Below are 22,385 nucleotides of genomic sequence, written 5' to 3' on the forward strand. Positions count from 1 at the left end.
TGTAATTGTTATCTGGCTAGACTTTATGCCCCTAGATACCATAACAGTGATAATAATGTATTCCTATATGCCACACACTGCAGATACAAGATAATCAGATTGTACACCATCTTAAGATTCCTTTTCAAATACTTTAAAGCTGAGTTCTTCTTGGCCAAAGTTCCCTACAGCTGCAGTTGTACACAATTTTGACGTGTCTGAGACCTTCTGGAGGTAGAGACAGTTAAAGCAGTGAGTCACCGAGGCAGCTGAATGGTACTGGAAATACCCACCATTTTGACCACAGCAGGATCTTGATAATTCGTGGCTCGACTATCCAAACTTCTGGATTATTCCAGGTGAAAAGTCATGGCAAAAGAAAAGAGAAAAAGGTATGTGTAATACATATGTCTCAAGCTGCAGATGTAGCGACCACATCATGTTAAACGACACTTTTAAGATTTCAACAGCTTGTAGGAATTGATACCAATTCATGACACGGAACTGTCTCTACACAGACTGACTATAAAGTGTTATCTGGTCCTTTTCCAGTCTGGACACTCTCGTAATCGGGATGGCGCTTTTGGCTGGATCGTGCCCTGGTGAGGAATTACTGCACTCAGCAAGAAGAGCACAAAGAGATCAAAATATGCCTCTTTCCAGGGTAAGCAGTTCCCCTGCTGCCTTTGATGAAAAATCTCTTTGGGGGGTTCTAAAGAGTGTCCTGGGCAGCTAGCAAGAAAGCAACCATTTTGCTGATCTGATTAGCAAACAGCAGACCTGCCCCGCGGCTCCAAGAAGCTACTGCTGCCAGTAGAACCGCATCCGTGAGAGGCCCGGAGAGCAAATCTGAACATTTTGTCCATGGCCATTCAGTAGTGCTCCTTTTCGGGCCCCCTCCCACTCGCGTGAGCATTGCTTAGACACCACCGAACGACGGTTAAGAGGGGAACGGAATGCCTTATGGCCGGCAGGACAGGCGCTTGAGTTATTTTTGCGGAGGTGGTGATGGTTTGGCTAAGTCAGCCACACTCTCTCGCCCTAATCCTTATGCTCTGTGCGAGACAACTGGTAGGGAGAACAGGTGCAGTCTGTGATCCCAGAACAGAATCTCTCTGAGAACGTGCCCCCTCTCCAAGAGTTCTGTTACCGGGGTGAAGTTTCAATGACCTGCCTTCCTACCTGGTTCCTGAATTTAAGCACGCATCGATTTCTGCGAAAATCTTTCCGACAGAATCTTATTCTTTATTGTCTGGCTCCTGACAGCGCCTTAATAAAGGCTTGGCAAAGCCCCCTCTCACGGGAGTGGTTTCCTGAGGCAGCCCACCAGTCCTAACTCACAAAGAACCGGAACCCTTCACTACAATCTGCATATGTATAAGTGGATTGTAAATCCACTATAAGAAAAAAGCCTCCGCTTTATATAAGCATGAAAGTAGTTAGATGAGGAGAGGTTAAATCCTTCCCTCACTAGGCCCCAAAGCCTCCAACCTTGGAACCGTCCTTGACTCTTTGCTATCGTTTTAACTTTCACACTCCGTTCACTGCCAAATCCTGTTGGTATTTCTTGCACAGCTCCTCAATCCCCCTCTTCCTCTCCACCCAAACTGCTACTACCCTGGTACTTGCTCTGGCCTTACCTCTATTAGACTTTTGTGCTGGCCTCCTTGCTGGTTTCTCTTGCTCTCCCATTCCAATCTGTACTTCCCATCACTCAACCCACGTCTCTCCTCTTCTCAAAACCTTCCTCTGGCTTTCTGTTTCCCTGAGTGAGGAACCGAAACTCCTCACAGTTAGTTTCGAGGCTTGCCACACTTAGCCCTATCTTGTCTATCTGCTTTCTTTGTTTGCTGTTTCTCAACCTGCCATCAGCTCTTTCTAAGCCAACCTTTTGAACTGTACCTCTTTCCCCTGGCTCTGACTGTTCCCTCAGCTGAGAGGTCCCTCCCTCCACATATTATACAGACCACAGCTCTCCTCACATTCAAATCCCTCCTAAAAATCCCACTTTCAAATCAACCAATGGAATTTATTGAGCACTTACTGTGTGCAGAGCATTAAACTACGAGAAGCAGCATGCCCCAGTGGCAAGGGCACGGGTTTAGGAGCCGGAGGACGTGGGTTCTAATTCCGGCTCTGCCACTTGTCTGCTACGTGACCTTGGACAAGTCACTTCGCTACTCTGGGCCTCAGTTACCTCATCTACAAAATGGGGATTAAGACTGTGAGCCCCACTTGGGACAACCTGATTACTTTGTATCTGCTCCAGTGCATAGAACAGTGCTTGGCACATAGTAAGCATTTAAATACCATCATCATTATTATTAATAAACTAACTGCTTGGAAGAGTACAATTAAGCAGTATCCCTTACTACGATCCCTCCAAAAAGCTTTCCCTAAGTAATTTCCAAGTAATCTGAGCCTCAATATCCTTTCAAGTAACTCCTTAGCACCCGATTGTGTGTGTGTGTGTATGTGTATCTGTTTTATTTTTGACTTCTCTTATAGTATATCTACTTTTATGTTTGTCCCGCCCATTAGAGTATAAGCATCTTATGGGCAGGGAAAATGTCACTTCTTTATTCTGTACTTCCCAATCGCCGAGTACAGTACCCTGCACCACGTGGGTGCTCAATAAATGCTGCTATCACTACTACTTAGAACAGTGCTTTGCACATTGTAAGCGCTTAATAAATGCCATAATCATTATTATTATTATTATTATTACTACTTATGTCATAATCAACTGTTGGATCCCTTATACCTGGTTTCAAACGGCAAAAACAAATTAGGGGATGTGCAAAAAGACATCCAAAACCACTGGATGCAAGGGGAGTTGGAGAATTCTTTTAAGACACCAAGGGATTTACAGGAAAACAGGAATAGTTGAGTGAGTACCTAGATTTTGACATCTTTCTCCCTCTTGCTGCATGCCCCCTTTTCTCTCCTAGTCTGGGCAGTCAAGGAGAGGGAAATAAGCTCTTCTCTAGACTGAAAACTCCTTATGCACAGGGAATGTTGTAGACTGGAAGCTCGTTTTAGGCAGGGAATGTGTCTGCTTTATTGTGATATAGTACCCCCCGCCAAGCACTTAGTACAGTGCTCTGCACAAAATAAGTACTCAATAAATGATTGATTGTTGCACTGTACTCTCCCAGGTGCTTAGTACGGTGATCTGCCCACAGTAAGCGCTCAATAAATACCACTGCTTGATACTCAACAGGAGATAAATGAAATCAAAAGGGAACATTTCAGTATAAATTACTTGAGTTATTCCTAGTGTCTCTGCTGAACCCAGATCAGAGCCCACTGGGCTATTTATAGAAGCAGTGAGCTTTAGTGGAAAGAGCCCAGGGCCTGGCATCAGGAGACCTGGGTTCTAATCCCAGCTCTGCCCCTTGCCTGTGTGACCTTGGGCAAGTCACCGTACTTCTCTGTGACTCAGTTGCCTAATCTGTAAAATAGCGTTTCCATACCTCTTCTCCCTCCTGCTTAGACTGTGAGCCCTCTGGGGGAAAGGAGTCTGTCTGATCTGATTATCTTCTATCTACCCTAGTGCACAGTAATAATAATGATGATAAGAATAATACGACGATGATGGCATTTATTAAGTGCTTGCTCTGTGCAAAGCACTGTTCTAAGCGCTGGGGAGGTTACAAGGTGATCAGGTTGTCTCACTGAGGGCTCACAATCTTCATCCCCATTTTACAGATGAGGGAACTGAGGTCCAGAGAAGTTAAGTGATTTGCCCAAAGTCACACAGCTAATTGGCGGAGCCGGAATTTGAACCCATGACCTCTGACTCCAAAGCCCTGGCTCTTCCCACTGAGCCCTTCCCCCTCCCCTCTGCCTTACCTCCTTCCCCTCCCCACAGCACCTGTATATATGCATATAAGTTTGTATGTATTTATTACTCTATTTATTTTATTTGTACATATTTATTCTGTTTATTTTATTTTGTTAATATGTTTTGTTCTCTGTCTCCCCCTTCTAGACTGTGGGCCCACTGTTGGGTGGGGACCGTCTCTATATGTTGCCAACTTGTACTTCCCAAGTGCTTAGTACAGTGCTCTGCACACAGTAAGCACTCAATAAATATGATTGAATGAATGAATGAATGAATGAGCCACACTGCTTCTCTTAGTACTATGTCTGACACACAGTAAGCACTTAACAAATACCACAGGCATTATCAGTAGTGTTATTAATGGCAATTTGGGGCTTGGCTGATCAATCCTGAATTTTCTAAGGTTTGTTAGGCTCAAGTCCGGTCGGAATCCACCCAGGACATCTGGCCTGTGCAAACGTCTAGCTCTTAGAGAAGCAGCATGGCATAGTGGAGACAGCACAGGCCTGAGAGTCAGAAGGTCGTGGGTTCTAATCCCACCTCAGCCACTTGTTTGCTGTTTGACCCTGAGAGAGTCACTTCACTTCTCTGTGCCTCAGAGAAGCAGCGTGGCTCAGTGGAAAGAGCCCGGGCTTGGGTTCTAATCCCAGCTCCGCCACTTGTCAGCTGGGCGACTTTGGGCAAGTCGCTTAACTTCTCTGGGCCTCAGTTACCTCATCTGCAAAATGGGGATTAAGACTGGGAGCCCCACGTGGGACAACCTGATTACCTTGTATTCCCCCCAGTGCTTAGAACAGTGCTTGGCACACAGTAAGCGCTTAACAAAAGCCATCATCATTATTATTATTATTCTTATTCTCTCATCTGTAAAATGGGGATTAAGACTGTGAGCCCCATGTGGACCAGGGACTGTGTCCAACCTAATTTGCTTGTATCCACCCCAGTGCCTGGCACACAGTAAGCACTTAACAAATACCATAATTAATTAGTTTATAATTATGGAATGAGTTAAGTGCCAGACACTGGGCAGAGCACTGGGATACGTGCGAAACAATCAGATCTGACACGGTCCCTGTCCCCCATATGCCTTATTTACATCTTATTTCTGTCCAAGAAGGTTCTACAGATGCTGTGGCAAGGACATTGGAGACTGACTTTTGCCTGGGATGCTCCCAGCCTTTCCCAGGCCCATCATGTCCTTCTTAATATGGCTCTGAATTAGACAGACCGGGTTCTGTTAATCCTCTCTTGGCAGGCGCCACTTTGGATCGCTCACCATCTCTGGGCTGTAATTTCTCCGCACCGAAAAAAACGAATGAAAAGGGCTTGCATGTCCCAGGAAAAAATAACATCCAGGAATAGTTTTCTGGTCTGAGAATGAGAGAATGGTAAAGAAAAGGAAACATGAAAGGAAAAGGCTTTCCCGGTGGTCCTCTTTAGCGACTTCTGGACCTTATAAGTTTTTACAACTTATTGTCCCTCTTCTCTCACTATTAGATCTTAATAGTTCTAATCATCTGTTATAGAGCATTCACTTATTGGGAAAAGAATACCACCCTACAGGGAAATCTGCACCTTTTTGATAAGGTGCATCTTGAGTTTCCCTTCTCCTGTTTGACCCAAAAAGTCCAAAGTTGCATCTGCACCTTTTTGATAAGGTGCATCTTGAGTTTCCCTTCTCCTGTTTGACCCAAAAAGACCAAAGTTGCAGTAGGAGAACTCTGTCGCTCGCTGACTACCGCAAGTGGAATAGGGCAGAGGGTTTTGCGAAATCCTTCCTAGGTGTGCCTTTCCCCCAGGTCACTCTCTTTATGTAAGCAGCATAGCTGGAGGTGTAAATGTCAGCACTTTGGCACTCTCCTGAATGAAGCTGCTGAAAACTAGGGCAGTGTATTTTTAGATAGCTGGTCCTGTAAACCTACACTGTTTGATAAATAGAGTTCTTGCTTGTTTTGCCAGCGGTCACCTGGTAGACATTTAAAAAAAAAAGCAAACCCAGAAATACAATCCCTGAACTTCTTGGGATCCCTGAAGTTAAACCTTTGGTAAGCTTTCGAAGACCCTGAAAAAAGAATATTATGTTTTTCATCAAGAATGAGGAAAAGAGAAGAGAGTTGCTTTGTGAACTTAGAGGCAACGGAATTGCTACCAGAGTGTTCACAGCAGGAAATTACTTGGCTAAGGCAAGAAGTAAGCTGAAGCAGGAGGTAAGACCTACTCACAATCATAATAGAGAAAACTACGACTAATGAGAAATTGTAAGTGTTATATTACTTTTTTCTGTTTTATTTCTAATTCAATTACAATGTTGCTTTTCCGGTTTCCAGGGCCATTAATCAACTCATGCTTTATCCACTTGTATTTTTAACTGGTAATCATTTCCAAAAAAGGTGTGAATGAATGAAATGTACCCAAACTGCTAAGCTGCCTCCCAGGCTACCCAATTTACCTTTCTGGCCATTTATCTGACTGTCTTTTCTACTACAATAGTAAAAAAAGTCACTAAATAGTCAAACTCCGGTGGTGATATATCTCACTGGGCATTCAAGCCATATTCAAATCTACTGTATTTGAGATTCAATTCAAAAAAATACATTTTGATATAAAAACCATATTAGAATCCACCTCCTTTTATCCCCCAACCCTGGGAACACTCACGTTAGAATAATGTGGTCGTAAAAGATGATCGATGAGGTTCTCTTTCAGTCTTTTCAGATATAAAAACTTTTTTGTAAAAGTTGATGAGTAAAAACCTAAACTGACAAGATATTAGTAATAAAACTACCATAAGAAACAAGTCAAAGAGCTTTACATTTGACTTTACGTTAAAATCTAAGGATATTTAAAGGCAGTACGGGTCATGTCTGGATTTTTAAAGAATCCCTCTCATTTAAAGAAAAATATAGGCATTCTAATTTCCCAAAAATTCTTCTGCAGTTTCTTTTTGTGGGGAAGGCAGTTTCAAGGAAAGGCTGAAACTAGTTTGAAAAATCTGAATGTCCTGGGTCTTAATGGGATTCTCACTTGGTAGCGTAAAAATGAAGACGACAAACTTTTTGGACATCAACCAAACGACAATTGAAACTAGGCAGGTGTAGGAAAAATCCACTTTGACAGGTTTTAAGTGGTATTTCGAACAGGTTTCATGAAATATTTTTCTAGTTCAGAGATTTGTAGGTATTTGGATATGTCCCTAGTCATAGTTTCAGAGGTGGGCAAATACTTAGGTCCTCAGAGCACAAGAGCAGGGAGAGCTGTAATTCCTCACCAATGGCCTATATTTCTCTACGAACTATTTGGGAGTCTTGGTTCTTCTGATTTTGATTCTGGTTCTTCTTGATTTTGTACTGGAACAACAGACTGAGGGCAAATAGTGCCCAGAGATAATGGCTTGCACAAAAGCTACCAATGTCAAGGCAAGCTACTTTAAAGAAATAATCTGCCGCACCATTCTACCTTTTCTGAACTTCTATGTATAATACAGAATATATATTATATAGCTATATAAAGAGAGATATTTGCATTCCCTCTCTCACCCTCTCAGACTATTTCCATCTTTCACTATCTCCAGTCACCTATTAAATATTTAAAAAAAATCTGCATCCATTAGCCAATTTTATGTTGCTGAAACTAAGTTTTTCAAGTTCCTAAAAAGATTGACAGAAACTTTATGGATAAGAGGAAACAAAATTCCAGTCCACAAGAAATGTTTTACAAGCCTAATCTCCCCACAGGCTACAAAGTCTGTTTTACAAAGATAATAAAATCAATTTTTCTTTATGGCCACCATGAATAACTATTCCCCCAAGTTTGAGGTCATTTAGGAAGCAGATTGACAAAGAAAACAGACGTTAGAGTAATACATTATATATTGATCATTAAAGTACAAACTAATTTCTAATCTTAAGAAGTTCGTTAATTTGTTAAATAATTCTTACAATATTTAGTATTTTTGTCAGAATCAACACATCTAAAATCTTGAACTTGAGAAACTAAAATCAAAACCAAAAACACTTGGTGAGATTTTAAACCTAAAATATGTTCCCCATTGCTTTACCTTTTTACCTGTAAACTATGGAAACCAAAGTATTGATTGCTTTAGACTACATCATTCCAGTTGACTTTCTAATAACTTTGATTTTAAAGGTCCGGTTAGAATTAATTTTTACTGAAGCTAATCTTCAGAACACACAAGCATAAATGGGGCTAGAAATAGCAGTTTACCAAAAAGGTAGGCAGGAAGCAGTATCTTTCTTATTTACATGAACTGGACTCACTTACCACTGAAGTTTGCCTGAGGAGTCACCGGAGAAAAAGAAAATTCTTCCTGGCCGAGAAATACTAATATAGCACAAGGTGCAACTGAGGGCGTTTCCAAAAATGGCTTGACTAATCCCTATGCAAAAACAGTCCTGTGACTCAGTTTGGCAATGCACAGCCCTGCGCTGGCCCCGATGATGCAGGCTAGCTAGCCAGCTTTCAGATGATCAGTTCCTGCTCCAACAAAAGCATCTTTTTCTTTTGATGGACCAGACAAAGTAAATTTGATCTTCTAATCAACGGCCTGGTTGTTTGAAGAAAGACCCCCCTGACCTCCACATCTTTAAAGCAAAATCTTTTGACTCCTCCGGGGGCACTTCAGAAATTTCGCATCTCTTCAAGATGGAAAGAGAAAAGCAGTTAACTTTTGGAGATGAAAACCATTTCCTGGATTTTGCGAAGAAGAGGGCAAACGCTCGTGTTTTCATAAGAACGTCATTATCAATTAAATGGACAGGCTGAGATGCCTGCAGGCTGGGACATGCGAGATAAGGGCTGGCAGTGAGCGTCCAGCAGTTTATCATCAGGAACATGACCACGTTAAATATTTGTATATAAAATTTTCTTCCAACTTTCTCCCCGTTCAGTGGCAAATCTATCGCAGGCTACTCATGAAAACAAAGCAGTTGTGAAAAGATCAAACGTTTATACACAGTGCTATCAATCAATCGTCTTTATGGAGCACTTACTATGTGTGCTTAGGAGTGTACAACACAACAATATGACAGGCACATTCCCTGTCTACAAAGAGCTTAGAGTCTAGAAAGGGAGACAGACATTAGTATAAATAAAATGCGGATATGTATATAAGTGCTGTGGGGCTGGGGACTGGTGGTGAGTAAAGGGAGCAAGAAAGGGTGACAGAGAAGGGAGGGAGAATAGAAGAAATGGGGGCTTATTCAGGAAAGGCCTCTTGGAAGGAGGCTTTGAAGGTGGGGAGAGTACTTGTCTGTCCGATATGAAAAGGGAGGGCATTCCAGGCCAGAGGCAGGATGTGGGCCAGAGGTCGACGGCAAGACAGACGAGATCGAGGCAGAGTGAGAAGGTTAGCATTAGAGGAGCGAAGTGGGCGGGCTGGGTTGTAGTAGGAGAGAAGGGAGGTGAGGTAGAAGGTGATGGAGTGCTTTAAAGCCAATGGTGAGGAGTTTTCCCATTGTTGGGAAGGGACTGTCTCTATCTGCTGTCGAATTGTACTTTCCAAGTGCTTAGTACAGTGCTGTACATACAGTAAGTGATCAGTAAATACGACTGAATGAACGAATGCAGAGGTGGATGGGCAACCACTGGAGTTTTTTGAGGAGTTGGGCGACGTGTCCTGAACGTTTTTGTAGAAAAAGGATCTGGGCATCAGAGTGAAGTGCAGACTGGAGTGGGAAGAGAAAGGAGGCTGGGAGGTCAGCAAGGAGGCTGATGCAGTAGTCCAGGTGGGACAGGATGAGTGATTGATTGTATTAACGTGGTAGCAGTTTGGATGGAGAGGAAAGGGCGGATATTAACGATGTTGTGTAGGTGGAACCGACAGGATTTAGTGATGGACTGAAAATGTGGCTTGAATAAAAGAGAGAGGAGACAAGGACAATGCCAAGGTTATGGGCTTGTGGGACAGGAAGGATGGTGGTGCTGTCTACAGTGGCAGGAAAAGTCGGGGGGAGGGCAGGGTTCGGGTGGGAAGATGAGGAGTTCTGTTTTGGACATGTTAAGTTTGAGGTGATGACAGAATATCAAAGTAGAGATGTCGTGAAGGCAGGAGGAAATGCTAGACTGCAGAGAGGGAGAGAGATCAGGGCTGGAGATGTGGATTTGGGTATCATCCTCATAGAGGTGGTATCTGAAGCCAAGTGAGCAAACGAGTTCTCCAAGGGAGTGGGTGTAGATGGAGAAGAGAAGGAGACCCAGAATTGAACCTTGAGGACACCCACAGTTAGGTGAGTGGGAGGCAGAAGAGGAGCTATTAAAAAAAAAAACCCCAAAATCTTCACTATCCCATCATGAATACTGTTCAAGACTTTCCTGGGAAATAAGGCAATGGACTAAATTTGACTACTGTGATGGTTAGGTATTTGCCTACTTAAGAAAGCAAACTGTTTTCCTAAAAGCTGTATTGAGAGGATAGAGATCAGCTTTAAATTTGAAGCCACCTGAATTACACTCTAACAAAATTTAATTCTTAAATGACCTGCCTTACTGTACTAGTCGGTGAAGGCTACCAAGTGCTGAACTATGCCTTTTGAGAACTCCAAGTATTTTGATTATCCTAATAACAATAATTGCAGTATTTGCTAAGCACTTACGATGTGCCGGGCACTTTAGTAAGCACTGGGGTGGATACAAGCACATTGGGTTGGAAACAGTCCCCATCTGATGTGGGGCTCACAGTCTTCATCTCCATTTCACAGATGAGGTAACAGGCTCAGAGAAGTGAAGTGACTTGCCCAAGGTTGTGGGACCAGGATTAGAACCCAGGCCTGTGCTCTATCCACGCTGCTTCTCAGGATGATATTACTTTGACATGTGTGATCCTTGAGGGCAGGGATCACGTCTACTAAGTCTCTTGTACTCTCCATATACTGAGCTCTGTGTCCAGTTGATGTACATTAAGTGCTAGAAAAGAAAAGCTCACTTCAGTTGATGTCCCCACCAGAGCATGTTAAAGCTTTACCAGTTAAAGGAGCAATGTCAGGAACATTGATGGGATTGGGATCAGCGGAGGGGTGTTGGCACTGGAGATCGCCTCAAAGAGCTGGCACAGGGCAAGATGGAGGAAGAGAAAGAAGAGTGATGATGAGATCTGGGTCTGTCGGCCTGCTCTGACTAGAGTTGTCCCCAGCTCCCGTCTTCCCTCAAGTCGCCCAGGCAGACTCTCTCCCCAGGCCTTCTGACACTCTTACAATCTGAAGCCCAGGAACCTGGGGTAGGTGTGTCACAGAGTTGGGGTGGGGGCGAGGGAAGTCTGCAGGAAGCCTGGTGAGTGGAAATTGGGAGAGGAAGGTTTGGTCTCCTAGAAAAAAACAGGACACAAGGGAGAAGAGTCGGAAACAGGCTCTCGCCTGTCCCGCCATCGACCCCCGGCCCACGTCATCCCCCGGGCCTGGAATGCCCTCCCTCTGCCCACCCGCCAAGCTAGCTCTCTTCCTCCCTTCAAGGCCCTACTGAGAGCTCACCTCCTCCAGGAGGCCTTCCCAGACTGAGCCCCTTCCTCTCCCCCTCGTCCCCCTCTCCATCCCCCCATCTTACCTCCTTCCCTTCCCCACAGCACCTGTATATATGTATACATGTTTGTACATATTTATTACTCTATTTATTTATTTATTTATTTTATTTGTACATATCTATTCTATTTATTTTATTAGTATGTTTGGTTTTGTTCTCTGTCTCCCCCTTTTAGACTGTGAGCCCACTGTTGGGTAGGGACTGTCTCTATATGTTGCCAATCTGTACTTCCCAAGCGCTTAGTACAGTGCTCTGCACATAGTAAGCGTTCAATAAATACGATTGATGATGATGATGATGATGAAACAGAGATGATTCCGACGTGGAAATAGCATGGCGTGGCAGATAGAGCACGGGGCTGGGAGTCAGAAAGTCACGGGCTCTAATCCCGGCTCGGCTACCTCTCCAGGCTTCAGTTACCTCATCTGTAAAATGGGGATTGAGACTGTAAGCCCCTTGTGGGATGGATATTGTGTCAATCCGATTTGTTTGTATCCACTCCAGTGCTTTCTACAGTGACTGTCACATAGTAAGAGTTTAACAAATACCACGATTATTATCATCATCATTAACAAGCCCACTAGCACCACAAGGATCTGTCCTTGCTCATTAACAAATGGGGGAGGGTGTGTCCATCGTGCTTCGGTCTTCTTGGCCGCGTCTGCACACGTGGACCCAGCCCTTGCCATCGGTGGCTTCATCTTTGAGATTGAGGAAGCGGATTTAAGTCAGTTGGCCAAAACCAGAAATAGTAGACGGATATAGATGCCCTAACGATACCTGTTTATCGAACTGGGAGGACATTAGTTTTGTCATCTTTTTTTTAGAAATAAAAGCATCGAACATAGAAAAAGGCAAAATTAAGGACTGGAAGGTCATTTGAGACAATTACAAAAATTAAGTGTCAAGATTATAATACAATCACTGGAAAGACCTAAGGTATAAGAAGCGGTGTGGCTTAGTGGAAAGAGCACGGGATTGGGAATCAGAGGTCATGGGTTCTAATTTTGTCTCCGCCACTTGTCTGCTGTGTGATCTTGGGCAAGTCACTTAATTTCTCGGTGCCTCAGTTCCCTCATCTGTAAAATGGGGATTAAGACTGTGAGCCCAACGTGGGACAACCTGATTACCTTGTATCTACCCCAGCGCTTAGAACAGTGCTTGGCACATAGTAAGCGCTTAAAAATGCTGTTATTATTATTATTATTATTATTTTAGGTAGAATAACATGATGGACTTTGGTCTTCCGACCCATTGACAGGACCCTGGTTTCTCTGAAGAGCCCCTCTCATTATCATAGAAACAAATCAGAATTCTTCCTGCTCCTACTGATAGGTCTCCAGGTTTGTAACTCATAGGCTGGGGAAGCAGGGGGTTTTCCATGAAGATCCAGGTGCCTGCAGTCCAGTTTTATTGGTTTTAAGGAGTACAGGGGGCAATATGCCTGCTTATAATTTCTGCTTTGGCCCAGTGGGGAACCAGCCTGGACTGTTGGAAATTTTCATCAGTTATTTTTTTTTAAACCACTACTTGAAATGAACTCAGAACACTAAGTACAGGAGGAGACCTTCAGTAAAACTACAAAAATCTAAAGCAGGATAAAATATTATTGTTAGATTGTTTCCTCACTTTGAAGGTAGGAATGAGAAAAAAAGGAAAAATAATAATAATCATTATTATTATGGTACTTGTTGAGTGCTTACTATGTGCTAAGCACTGTTCTAAGCACTGGGATAGATGCAAGTTAATCAGGTTGGACACGGTCCCTGTCCCACATGGAGCTCACACTCTTAATGCCCATTTTACAGACGAGGTAACTAAGGGCCAGAGAAGTTAAGTGCCTTGTCCACGGTCACACAGCAGACATGCGGCAGAGCTGGGATTAGAATCCATGGCCTTCCACCTCCCAGGCCTGCGCTCTATCCACTACTCCATGCTGCTTCTCCCAACAGAAAAAATGGGAAGAGTACGTTTAATGAAATCTTTTAAGGTGTTTTATTTTGGACCTCCATCTCCCTCTCGAAACCCTCTCGGAATCACCTTCCTCCCTCATCTCTTGCTTCGGACAACTTCATAAAGGACTGGTTAATGAAAGAGAAACGATTAAGTGAGTTCCCTAAAGTTCCCTCAATCACCTATCCAACTACCTCCTATAGCCATTCTCGCGTCCATCCTAAGCATCACTCATGGAGTTTTGCCATCTCTTTTTAAAATCTACCCCTTCACCTATGCCTCTTACCCCATCCTTTCTGCCCTTTTACAAACATTTCCTTTTCCCACCCTAACCACCGTCTTCAACCAAGTCCTCCTTGATGGTCCCTTGTTCCCTCTCCCCGCTGCTTATCCTTTCTTGCTCCTCTTCTAATACAAGCCAGATGGCCCATTTGCTCCTCCTCCTTTCGAGCCAACCTACTCACTGTGCCTCGCACCCATCTCTTTCCCCACCAACCTCTTGCTCGTACCCCCCCCCCCCCAAACTGGAATTCCTTCCTGCTTTCCTGATGGCAGACCACCACCCTCCCCATATTCAGAGCCCTTTTAAAACTGCATCTTTTCCAATAATTCCCATTTGCCTACCCCCTTCTGAAACATCAGCACTTCCACATTACATAGGCACTAGAGTATTCCTCCCCTAAATACCAGCTCTCTCCTCCCCCAAAACATCACTTATTTACTCTGTTTTGTTTTTGTAACTCTGTCGCTTTTCCCACGAACCTCTAATTTATTTGAGTGCTTGTCTCCCTCCCCTGTAAGATCCTTGAGGGCAGGGATCATGTCTACTAAGTCTCTTGTACTCTCCATATACTGAGCTCTGTGTCCAGTTGATGTACATTAAGTGCTAGAAAAGAAAAGCTCACTTCTAAAACATATTACAGAACACAGGAAAACAACAATAAAAGACTCTGCCCTTAGGACAGACTCATCTTACATACTCAGAGCATGCTGAAATATGAAACTATACAGCTACAATTTCACGAAAATAATGGAATGTGACTAATTTCTGGGTGGGAAGCAGAGATCATTAGAAACCGAAACATCCTCTCCCCACCGCAGATCTCTTGTTCCTAAAAAGGGATTTATGTATCACCACTTACAGTCCTTAAGACTGCTTTTAAGGTCATTTTTAAATACTACAGATTATTGGCTCCCCCCAAAAGGAGAGCTGAAACAACATCTGGTTAAGTAAATGGCATAGCATTCTCTTGGAACGATATCCTCTGAAAAAACTTCACGAAGACATATTTCTTAGGAAATCCTAGTCGGTGCCAAATATTACAAATGTAAGAAAAGTCATATGGCACCATACCAACGGACGTATCAGCTCGGTACTCAGTCTGACAAAGACACCAAAGTTGCCTACAGGAATCACGATTGCTAGGCTCTCTGATATCTCAATTCATGGCTAGGGATGTGCCACCTCTACTACCCCCAACTTTTCCCATTAATAACCATCAGAAGCCTATCAACCGTGAAGCTATTTTATCTATCTTAAACCCACTTCCCACTAACGGCTCTAAAAATCCATTTTAGACTTCTCACCTATATATCTGCCTTCACTTTACCGACATCTTCTATCTGCACAACTTCCTGCACCAACAAATTTTATATGCTTATCATCAGCTGGTGTCAAAATGATCAGTGACACATTTTAAAAGGTTTTTCAGGGGAAAATAAAACCCTGTAACTGGATGATCTTGTCCAGGAGGTTTTGCTGCCATCCAGGGGCTGAACGGAGTCACCATTCAGGTGCAGCAGATTCATTCATTCATTCAATCGTATTTATTGAGCGCTTACTGTGCGCAGAGCACTGTACTAAGCGCTTGGGAAGTACAAGCTGGCAACATATAGGGACGGTCCCTACCCAACAGTGGGCTCACGGTCTAGCGGATGATGGGATTTCTCTGTGCCGCAGTTACCTCATCTGTAAAATGGGGATTAAGACTCTGAGTCCCCTGTGGGACAACCTGATCACCTTGTAACTTCCCCAGCGCTTAAGAATCAATCAATCAATCGTATTGATTGAGCACTTACTTTGTGCAGAGCACTGTACTAAGCGCTTGGGAAGTACAAGTCGGCAACATATAGAGACAGTCCCTACCCAACAGTGGGCTCACAGTCTAAAAGAACAGTGCTTTGCACATAGTAAGCGCTTAATAAATGCCATTATTGTTATTATTATTTGCTTCCCACCCTCTCACTAGGGTAGTTACAAAGTCAGGGGCAAAAGATTCCATTAGGGTGGGCACGTAAGACGGACTAAAAGAGAACTCAAAGAATGCTCTGCATCAGATATAGAAAAATTTACTTGAGTATACTATGTCTCTGATATAATAGCTGTCCTTTATAATTAAAGACACCATTGATGATGATGTTCACTCAATAAATTATATTTATTGAGTGCTTACTGTGGGCAGAGGACTATACTAAGCGCTTGGGATGTTCACCTCTCAGTGCGTGGTTGTCTGAAAAGGCATCCCTCTCCCTTCTGTGTTGCTCTGACTTGCGCCCTCCATTCATCTCCCCGCCCAGCCCCATGACACTTAAGCACATATCTGTAACATTTACATTTATTATTTATATTAATATCTGTCTCCCCCCCTCTAGACTGTAAGCTCATTGCGGGTAAGGAATGTGTCCATTTACTGTCATACTGTACTCATACTGTCATATTGAACAATACTGTCTGTACATATTGTACAATACTGTCATACTGTACTAGGCACTTAGTACAGTGCTCTGCATACAGTAAGCGCTCAATAGATATGATTGAATGAGTGAATGAATACGGTCTTCAGTTAAGTGGTCTTTAGTGATCTTCATTTTAAGGACACGGTAAAACACCCCCAGATGCTGCTGCATCCCAGCAGAAAACGGGGTGTCAGTTGCAGAGGACAGTGGTCTTCCGTCTAAAGTCCACTGAGATTGACGAAAATCCAATGAGCGTGGAAGATGCTGTCCTTGAAAGGGAAGGCAAGACCTGGAAAAGGGGGGCAGCATTCAATCTAGCCAGCGGTAAGCTCCGGCCCAAGGGAATAGAACGAGTGGTTGTCCGAGGCTGAGCTTGCCCAGAAATGGGGGCCACCTCTATCCTTCTAACCTGACCCCGCAAGTGCTGAGCCCCAGCCTTCACAGGACAGGAAGGTGTTCTTCCCAATAGTTAGCACGTGGGGAAGACTGGGGTGATCTGGCCCTGCCTGAAGAGCTGAGAGTGATCAAAACGACGATCAGAGACAACGGCAGAGACAAGTTTTCATTGTGCAGAAGGCGGCAATGGTAAAATAATTCTGTATCTTTACCAAGAAAACCCTACGGATATCAGTACCAGAATGATTCCATGACAGATGATTGTGTGTCCATGGAGTTTCTATGGGATGGAAATGACTCTACAGCATTTGAAGATTTGAAAAAGAGATGAGGAACCCAGGAGACCAAGGATAGTCTCTTTCCATGAACTGCTACTGTTACTTCTGTCATTTTTAATTTTTGGAATGTAATCTGTGTCCTTTCCTCTCTCTGCTTTTCCCCAGTACCTCCTGATAATAGAGGCTGGTGACCTGTGTCACTTTTGTGAACGGTACCTCCCGCTGTCAGCGCTTAGAAAAGTGCCTGGCACATAGTAAGCGCTTAACAAATACCATACCTGTCCCTTGTGGGGCTCACATCTAAAAGCTCAAGTTGGGGGGAAGGACTGGAGACAGAAATAGCAGGAGTGATGAAACTTTAAAACAAAAAATCCAAACAAAATAGGCCCAAAGTCTCAGGGGTGAAAGGGGTAGTCTGAGAGCAGCAAGTGAGTACAGTAAAGTAGACCTAATCACTTGTCCTCAAAGAGCTGACAATCTAGCAGGAAAGAAAGACTCTGGCAACTGAATATAAGACTATCAACCAATCAATCGTATTTATTAGAGTGCTTAGTGTGTACAGAGCACTATACCAAGGTGCTTGGGAGAATACAATATAACAGCACAGTTGGTAGACACGTTCCCTGCTCCCAACAAGCTTACAGTCTAGAGGGGGAGACGGACATTAATATGCTCAGAAGCGCCAGAATACTTTGGGGATATGGACTCAAGTTCTTAGGTGAAGCAGAAGGGAGGGAATATAGTTTGGGGTGACAAGAGGCTCGTCAGGAGAGGCTTCCTGGAAGAGAGATGATTTCAACAAGGCTTTGAAGATGGGAAGACTTGTGGTCCCTCTGATATGAAGGGAGAGGGAATTCCACGAGGAGGTGAGGGGAAATAAGAATAATTTCTTAGAAATTAAGGGGAGGGGAGGTGGCTGATGCAGTAGTTGAGATGGGACACGACAAAGTGATACCACTTTGTGATAGTGATAGCAGCATGATAGCACTTTGGATGTAGAGCAAGGGGCAAATTCTGGAAATGTTGTGGAAATATAATCGCCTGAATAGGAAGAAAAAAGACGAGTCAAGGATAATGCCAAGGTGGCAGGCCTGTAAGACAGGAATAATGGGAAAGTTGAGGGGAAGAAAGAGTTTGTGAGGAAAGATGAGGAATTCAGTTTTGGACCTTTTAAGTTTATTTTTTACCCCAATGGCTTGGCCAGTGAGAACACCCAACCTCAATCAGTTACCTAGGCTCTGGGTGACAGCTCAGTCATCATTAGACAGGAACTTCACCCAACCTCAATCAGTTACCTAGGTTTTGGGTGACAGCTCCGTCATCATTAGACGGGAACTTTTAGGGTAATAGATCTGGCCCTTCTGGTAGGCTAGAAGAACAAATGAAAGTTGGGCAAAGATTTTTTTCTTGCCGAATGTGCAGTTTTAAGGCTGAAGGGGTATTTGGTGCTGGCTAGTTTTCAGAAAACGACCACATCCTAGTCGATCAAAATTCTCCTTTGTAACATCAGAAACCCTCATTTGAAATGAATGGTACCAGTGATGTAACAGATAGGAGAAGTTGATAAAAACAGGATGTGCTGAAGAATGTGAAAGGGGAAGGAAACTATTTAAAAAGTTCAGAATTCTGTGCCAAGTGCCCTCAGACTCCAGCTGATGAGGATGCTTGGCTCAGGAATATTTTATCATCACCAGGGGAATTTACTGAGTGCTGACTATGTGCAGAGCACTGCACTAAGTGCTTAGGACTGTTATTTCAGTTTTCATTACAGCTGGACCTCAGTGTTTGAAGAAGAACAAGATGAAAAGTTCTTTTTGGGGAATTTGTTTGGACTCAATCCACACTGCACAGTTAGGATTCTGTGTGTTGAAAAAAATCTGGACTGTTTTGTGCTACTCTGAAGCTGTTACTTTCTACACAGAAAAGGCTTCAGTAATTTGAGTTGCTTTTTGAAATGATTAGTTTGCATTACTAATGCTTTCTGGCCAGCTCTTGACTAGTCAAACGAAATCTTGAATTGGCCTTTGTGCCAAGAGGCATCGGCAAAACTGTAATTTTACTGAAACTAAATGTTCTCTTTAATTCATCTTGATTTCTAAAGTAGTTATGTTGGGCTGGTTTTCAAGCAAAGCAGAATAGTTCCAATTTGTGTTTCAGATAGTTAAGATGGACTACGAAATACAATTTTTTTACTGTAAAAAAGCGCACACACAATGATTTTGAAACAAATGGAGGTTAAGAAAGTAGTATGAGCCCCCCCCTTGGGACAACCTGATCACCTTGTAACCTCCCCAGCGCTTAGAACAGTGCTTTGCACATAGTAAGTGCTTAATAAATGCCATTATTATTATTAGTAGTAGTAGTAACTAGGCTGTTGGAAGCCATGCCAAGCAGGGAGATTGGAAAAAATAAGGGAAGCAGCATGGACATATGGATAGAGCACAGGCCTGAAAATCAGAAGGTTCTAATCCCAGCTCTGCCATTACTCTGCTGTGTGACCTTGGGCAAGTCACTTCACTTCTCTGTGCCCCAGTGCTTAAGTACAGTGCCTCGCTAACAGTAAGTGTTTAACAAACACCATCAAAAAAAGAAATTGAAATATATAAATGGGAATGCTATCAAAATGTAGGCTTTTCGTTTCTTTAACTTTTGTCTATATCAAATGGTTGGACATCACAGTGCTCGAGAAAACCTTCCAGTCAAAGCTCTTCCCTTTTCTTCCCTTTAAGGCTCTCCTCAGAGAAGCAGATAGGCCAATCGTGAATTAATTCTACTGTTTCCAGAGAATCGAAACAGAAAAACTGTTGCTAATTTCTGACTGGAGTAGCGTGACCTTTTCCTTAATTATGTCCCTTCTGTAGTTTTGTTGCTCACAGTTGGATGATTGCCTCATTTCACGGGGTTCCTGTCTTAATTCTACCTTTTGTAAAGCTGGGGTGTGCCATAATTCTTTCCTTCACTTCCTTCTTAGGTTCAGAAGAGGAACCTAAATGTAGAAATACAGAGAAACAACCAGCAAAAAAAATCCCGATAAATGCCAAAGCACAAGAATCTGAATGAAACTTTTTCACTGCTGTAACGAGAAGAAAACAAGAACAACCTAGAAGATTTTCCAGAAAAATAGGGAGATGAAAAGAACAGTTCAAACAGGACAATAAGAAGCTATCCGAGGAACAGAAAAAGTGGAACACAAACACAGAAAAGATCAGGCTATTGCTTTAGTTGATGAAATTTATCCATTTTGGGGTACTTAGGCTTCAAGAAAGTCTCTAAAAGTAACTGAGGGAAGAGTGGCTGTTGTCAAGTTGAGGTCGAGTCAGAAACAAGAAACTAACAAATTACATTTACATCTATGGGAAAATGTTTCCCACAATATATAGGCTGAAATTGCATCCACATTATACTCTATGAATCATGGGGTCCAGGGGTACTCTACTATTTCCTTTCTGTAATTTATTTTTGTGTCTGCCTTCCCTAGCTAAATTCTTTCAGGGCACCAATTCCACGGCACCCTCCCAAGCTTATGCTCTAGTACTCTTCTTGGGCATGTCACTTCACTTCTTTGTGCCTCAGTTACCTCAGCTGTAAAATGGGGATTGTGACTGTGAGCCCCACCCCAGCGCTTCGTACAGTGCCTGGCACATAGTAAGTGCTTGACAATACCATTTTTATTATTAAGCGCTCACTAAATACTACTGATTGAGATAATATCTTCACACAGGTGCTGGGTTGCAAAGTCTCTGTTAGGAGCTTTGTCTGTTGCTCTTGATGGGCGAAGCGCAAAGTTCAGCATACTGTACTCCCCTCCACAGCATTATGAATGGGAATGTAGGCAGCCAAAAATGATGTAAGGTCACTAAGACAGACACTTGACATATTATTTGAAAGGACACTTATATTCCACATCCCCAAGGCCTCTCAAAACCAACATGAAAGAGGATCACTGTTGAAACTTTTGAGACACCTGAATTACAAATGTCTCGAGCCACCGCCTTCCAGGAGGGTGAGGAGTAAGGTGGATTTCTAAAGCTTGCAGCCTGATTTTCTTTAAATGTGAGCTCAGTAGTACATGGCTTAGTGGAAAGAGCCCGGGCTTGGGAGTCAGAGGACGTAGGTTCTAATCCTGGCTCCGCCACTTGTCCGCTGTGTGACCTTGGGCAAGTCACTTCACTGCTCTGTGCCTCAGTTACCTCTTTGCAAAATGGGGATTAAAAGTGGGAGCCCCACGTGGGCCAACCTGATTACCTTGTATCTACCCCAGCACTTAGAACAGTGCTTGGCACATAGTAAGTGCTTAACAAACACCATCATTATTATTATTATTATTATTATTAAGGCGCTCGTTCACTCTGTGAATAATCAAGACTGATTTGGGTCAAATTACTGCCCGGGATTCTCTAAGCCACTACACCCCCTGAAGAGCAGAGGGAATCGCGAGCCAGGCCTGCAGTCCCCGACACAAGTAAGTGCTACATGTGTTGAAGGAGGAGACCCTACCAAAGGCTAAGGTGAGCCCAACAGGGCTCCATCCTGGAATGGCTCATTTTACGTTGTTTGGACTCGGCTGGGACTTGGCCTGATGGCTTCCTTGGGAAGCAAAGTAGCCGTGCAGATGTAGAAGCAGCACAGTTGCCCCGTTTGTCAGGAACTGCACTCTAATCTGCCAGTATGGGACACTAAGGGATGGAAATCAGTGCTTGGTCCCCTTCTGTTCTCGATCTACACGCACTCCCTTGGTGACCTCATTCGCTCCCACGGCTTCAACTATCATCTCTACGCTGATGACACCCAGATCTACATCTCTGCCCCTGCTCTCTCCCCCTCTCTCCAGGCTCGCATCTCCTCCTGCCTTCAGGACATCTCCATTTGGATGTCTGCCCGCCACCTAAACCTCAACATGTCGAAGACTGAACTCCTTGTCTTCCCTCCCAAACCTTGCCCTCTCCCTGACTTTCCCATCTCTGTTGACGGCACTACCATCCTTCCCATCTCACAAGCCCGCAACCTTGGTGTCATCCTCGACTCCGCTCTCTCATTCACCCCTCACATCCGAGCCGTGACCGAAACCTGCCGGTCTCAGCTCCACAACATTGCCAAGATCCGCCCTTTCCTGTCCATCCCAACCTCTACCCTCTCATTCAAGCTCTCATCCTATCCCACCTGGACTACTGCACCAGCCTTCTCTCTGATCTCCCATCCTCATGTCTCTCTCCACTTCAATCCACACTTCATGCTGCTGCCCGGATTATCTTTGTCCAGAAACGCTCTGGGCATATCACTCCCCTCCTCAAAAATCTCCAGAGGCTACCAATCAATCTGCGCATCAGGCAGAAACTCCTCACCCTGGGCTTCAAGGCTCTCCATCACCTCACCCCCTCCTACCTCACCTCCCTTCTCTCCTTCTACAGCCCAGCCCGCACCCTCCGCTTCTCCGCCGCTGATCTCCTCACCGTACCTCGCTCTCGCCTGTCCCGCCATCGACCCCCGGCCCACGTCATCCCCCGGGCCTGGAATGCCCTCCCTCTGCCCATCCGCCAGGCTAGCTCTCTTCCTCCCTTCAAGGCCCTGCTGAGAGCTCACCTCCTCCAGGAGGCCTTCCCAGACTGAGCCTCTTCCTTCCTCTCCCCCTCGTCCCCCTCTCCATTCCCCCATCTTACCTCCTTCCC

The 22,385-nt window shown here is 44.0% G+C and overlaps 1 protein-coding gene across 3 annotated transcripts in view; it reads right to left on the minus strand.

Annotated features, from left to right (window-relative positions):
- The window catches only part of NT5C3A (5'-nucleotidase, cytosolic IIIA), a 55,937-nt gene that overhangs the window by 18,190 nt on the left and 15,362 nt on the right, over positions 1-22,385 (minus strand). Inside the window, exons 1-2 of one of the 3 annotated variants that reach the window (XM_038768702.1) lie at positions 8,108-8,124; positions 273-324 (exon numbers count right to left, since the gene is read on the minus strand). The exons of 1 other annotated variant lie outside the window; for it this stretch is intronic. In XM_038768702.1, coding sequence (XP_038624630.1) covers positions 273-275 — 3 coding nt within the window. In that variant the 5' untranslated portion in view covers positions 276-324; positions 8,108-8,124. Of the gene's footprint in view, positions 1-272; positions 325-8,107; positions 8,125-22,385 lie in introns of those variants that run through there. One more of the 3 variants, XM_038768692.1, reaches the window with a different exon arrangement.

The sequence above is a fragment of the Tachyglossus aculeatus genome, chromosome 2 (assembly GCF_015852505.1).
Source record: "Tachyglossus aculeatus isolate mTacAcu1 chromosome 2, mTacAcu1.pri, whole genome shotgun sequence".
Lineage (NCBI taxonomy): Eukaryota > Metazoa > Chordata > Mammalia > Monotremata > Tachyglossidae > Tachyglossus > Tachyglossus aculeatus.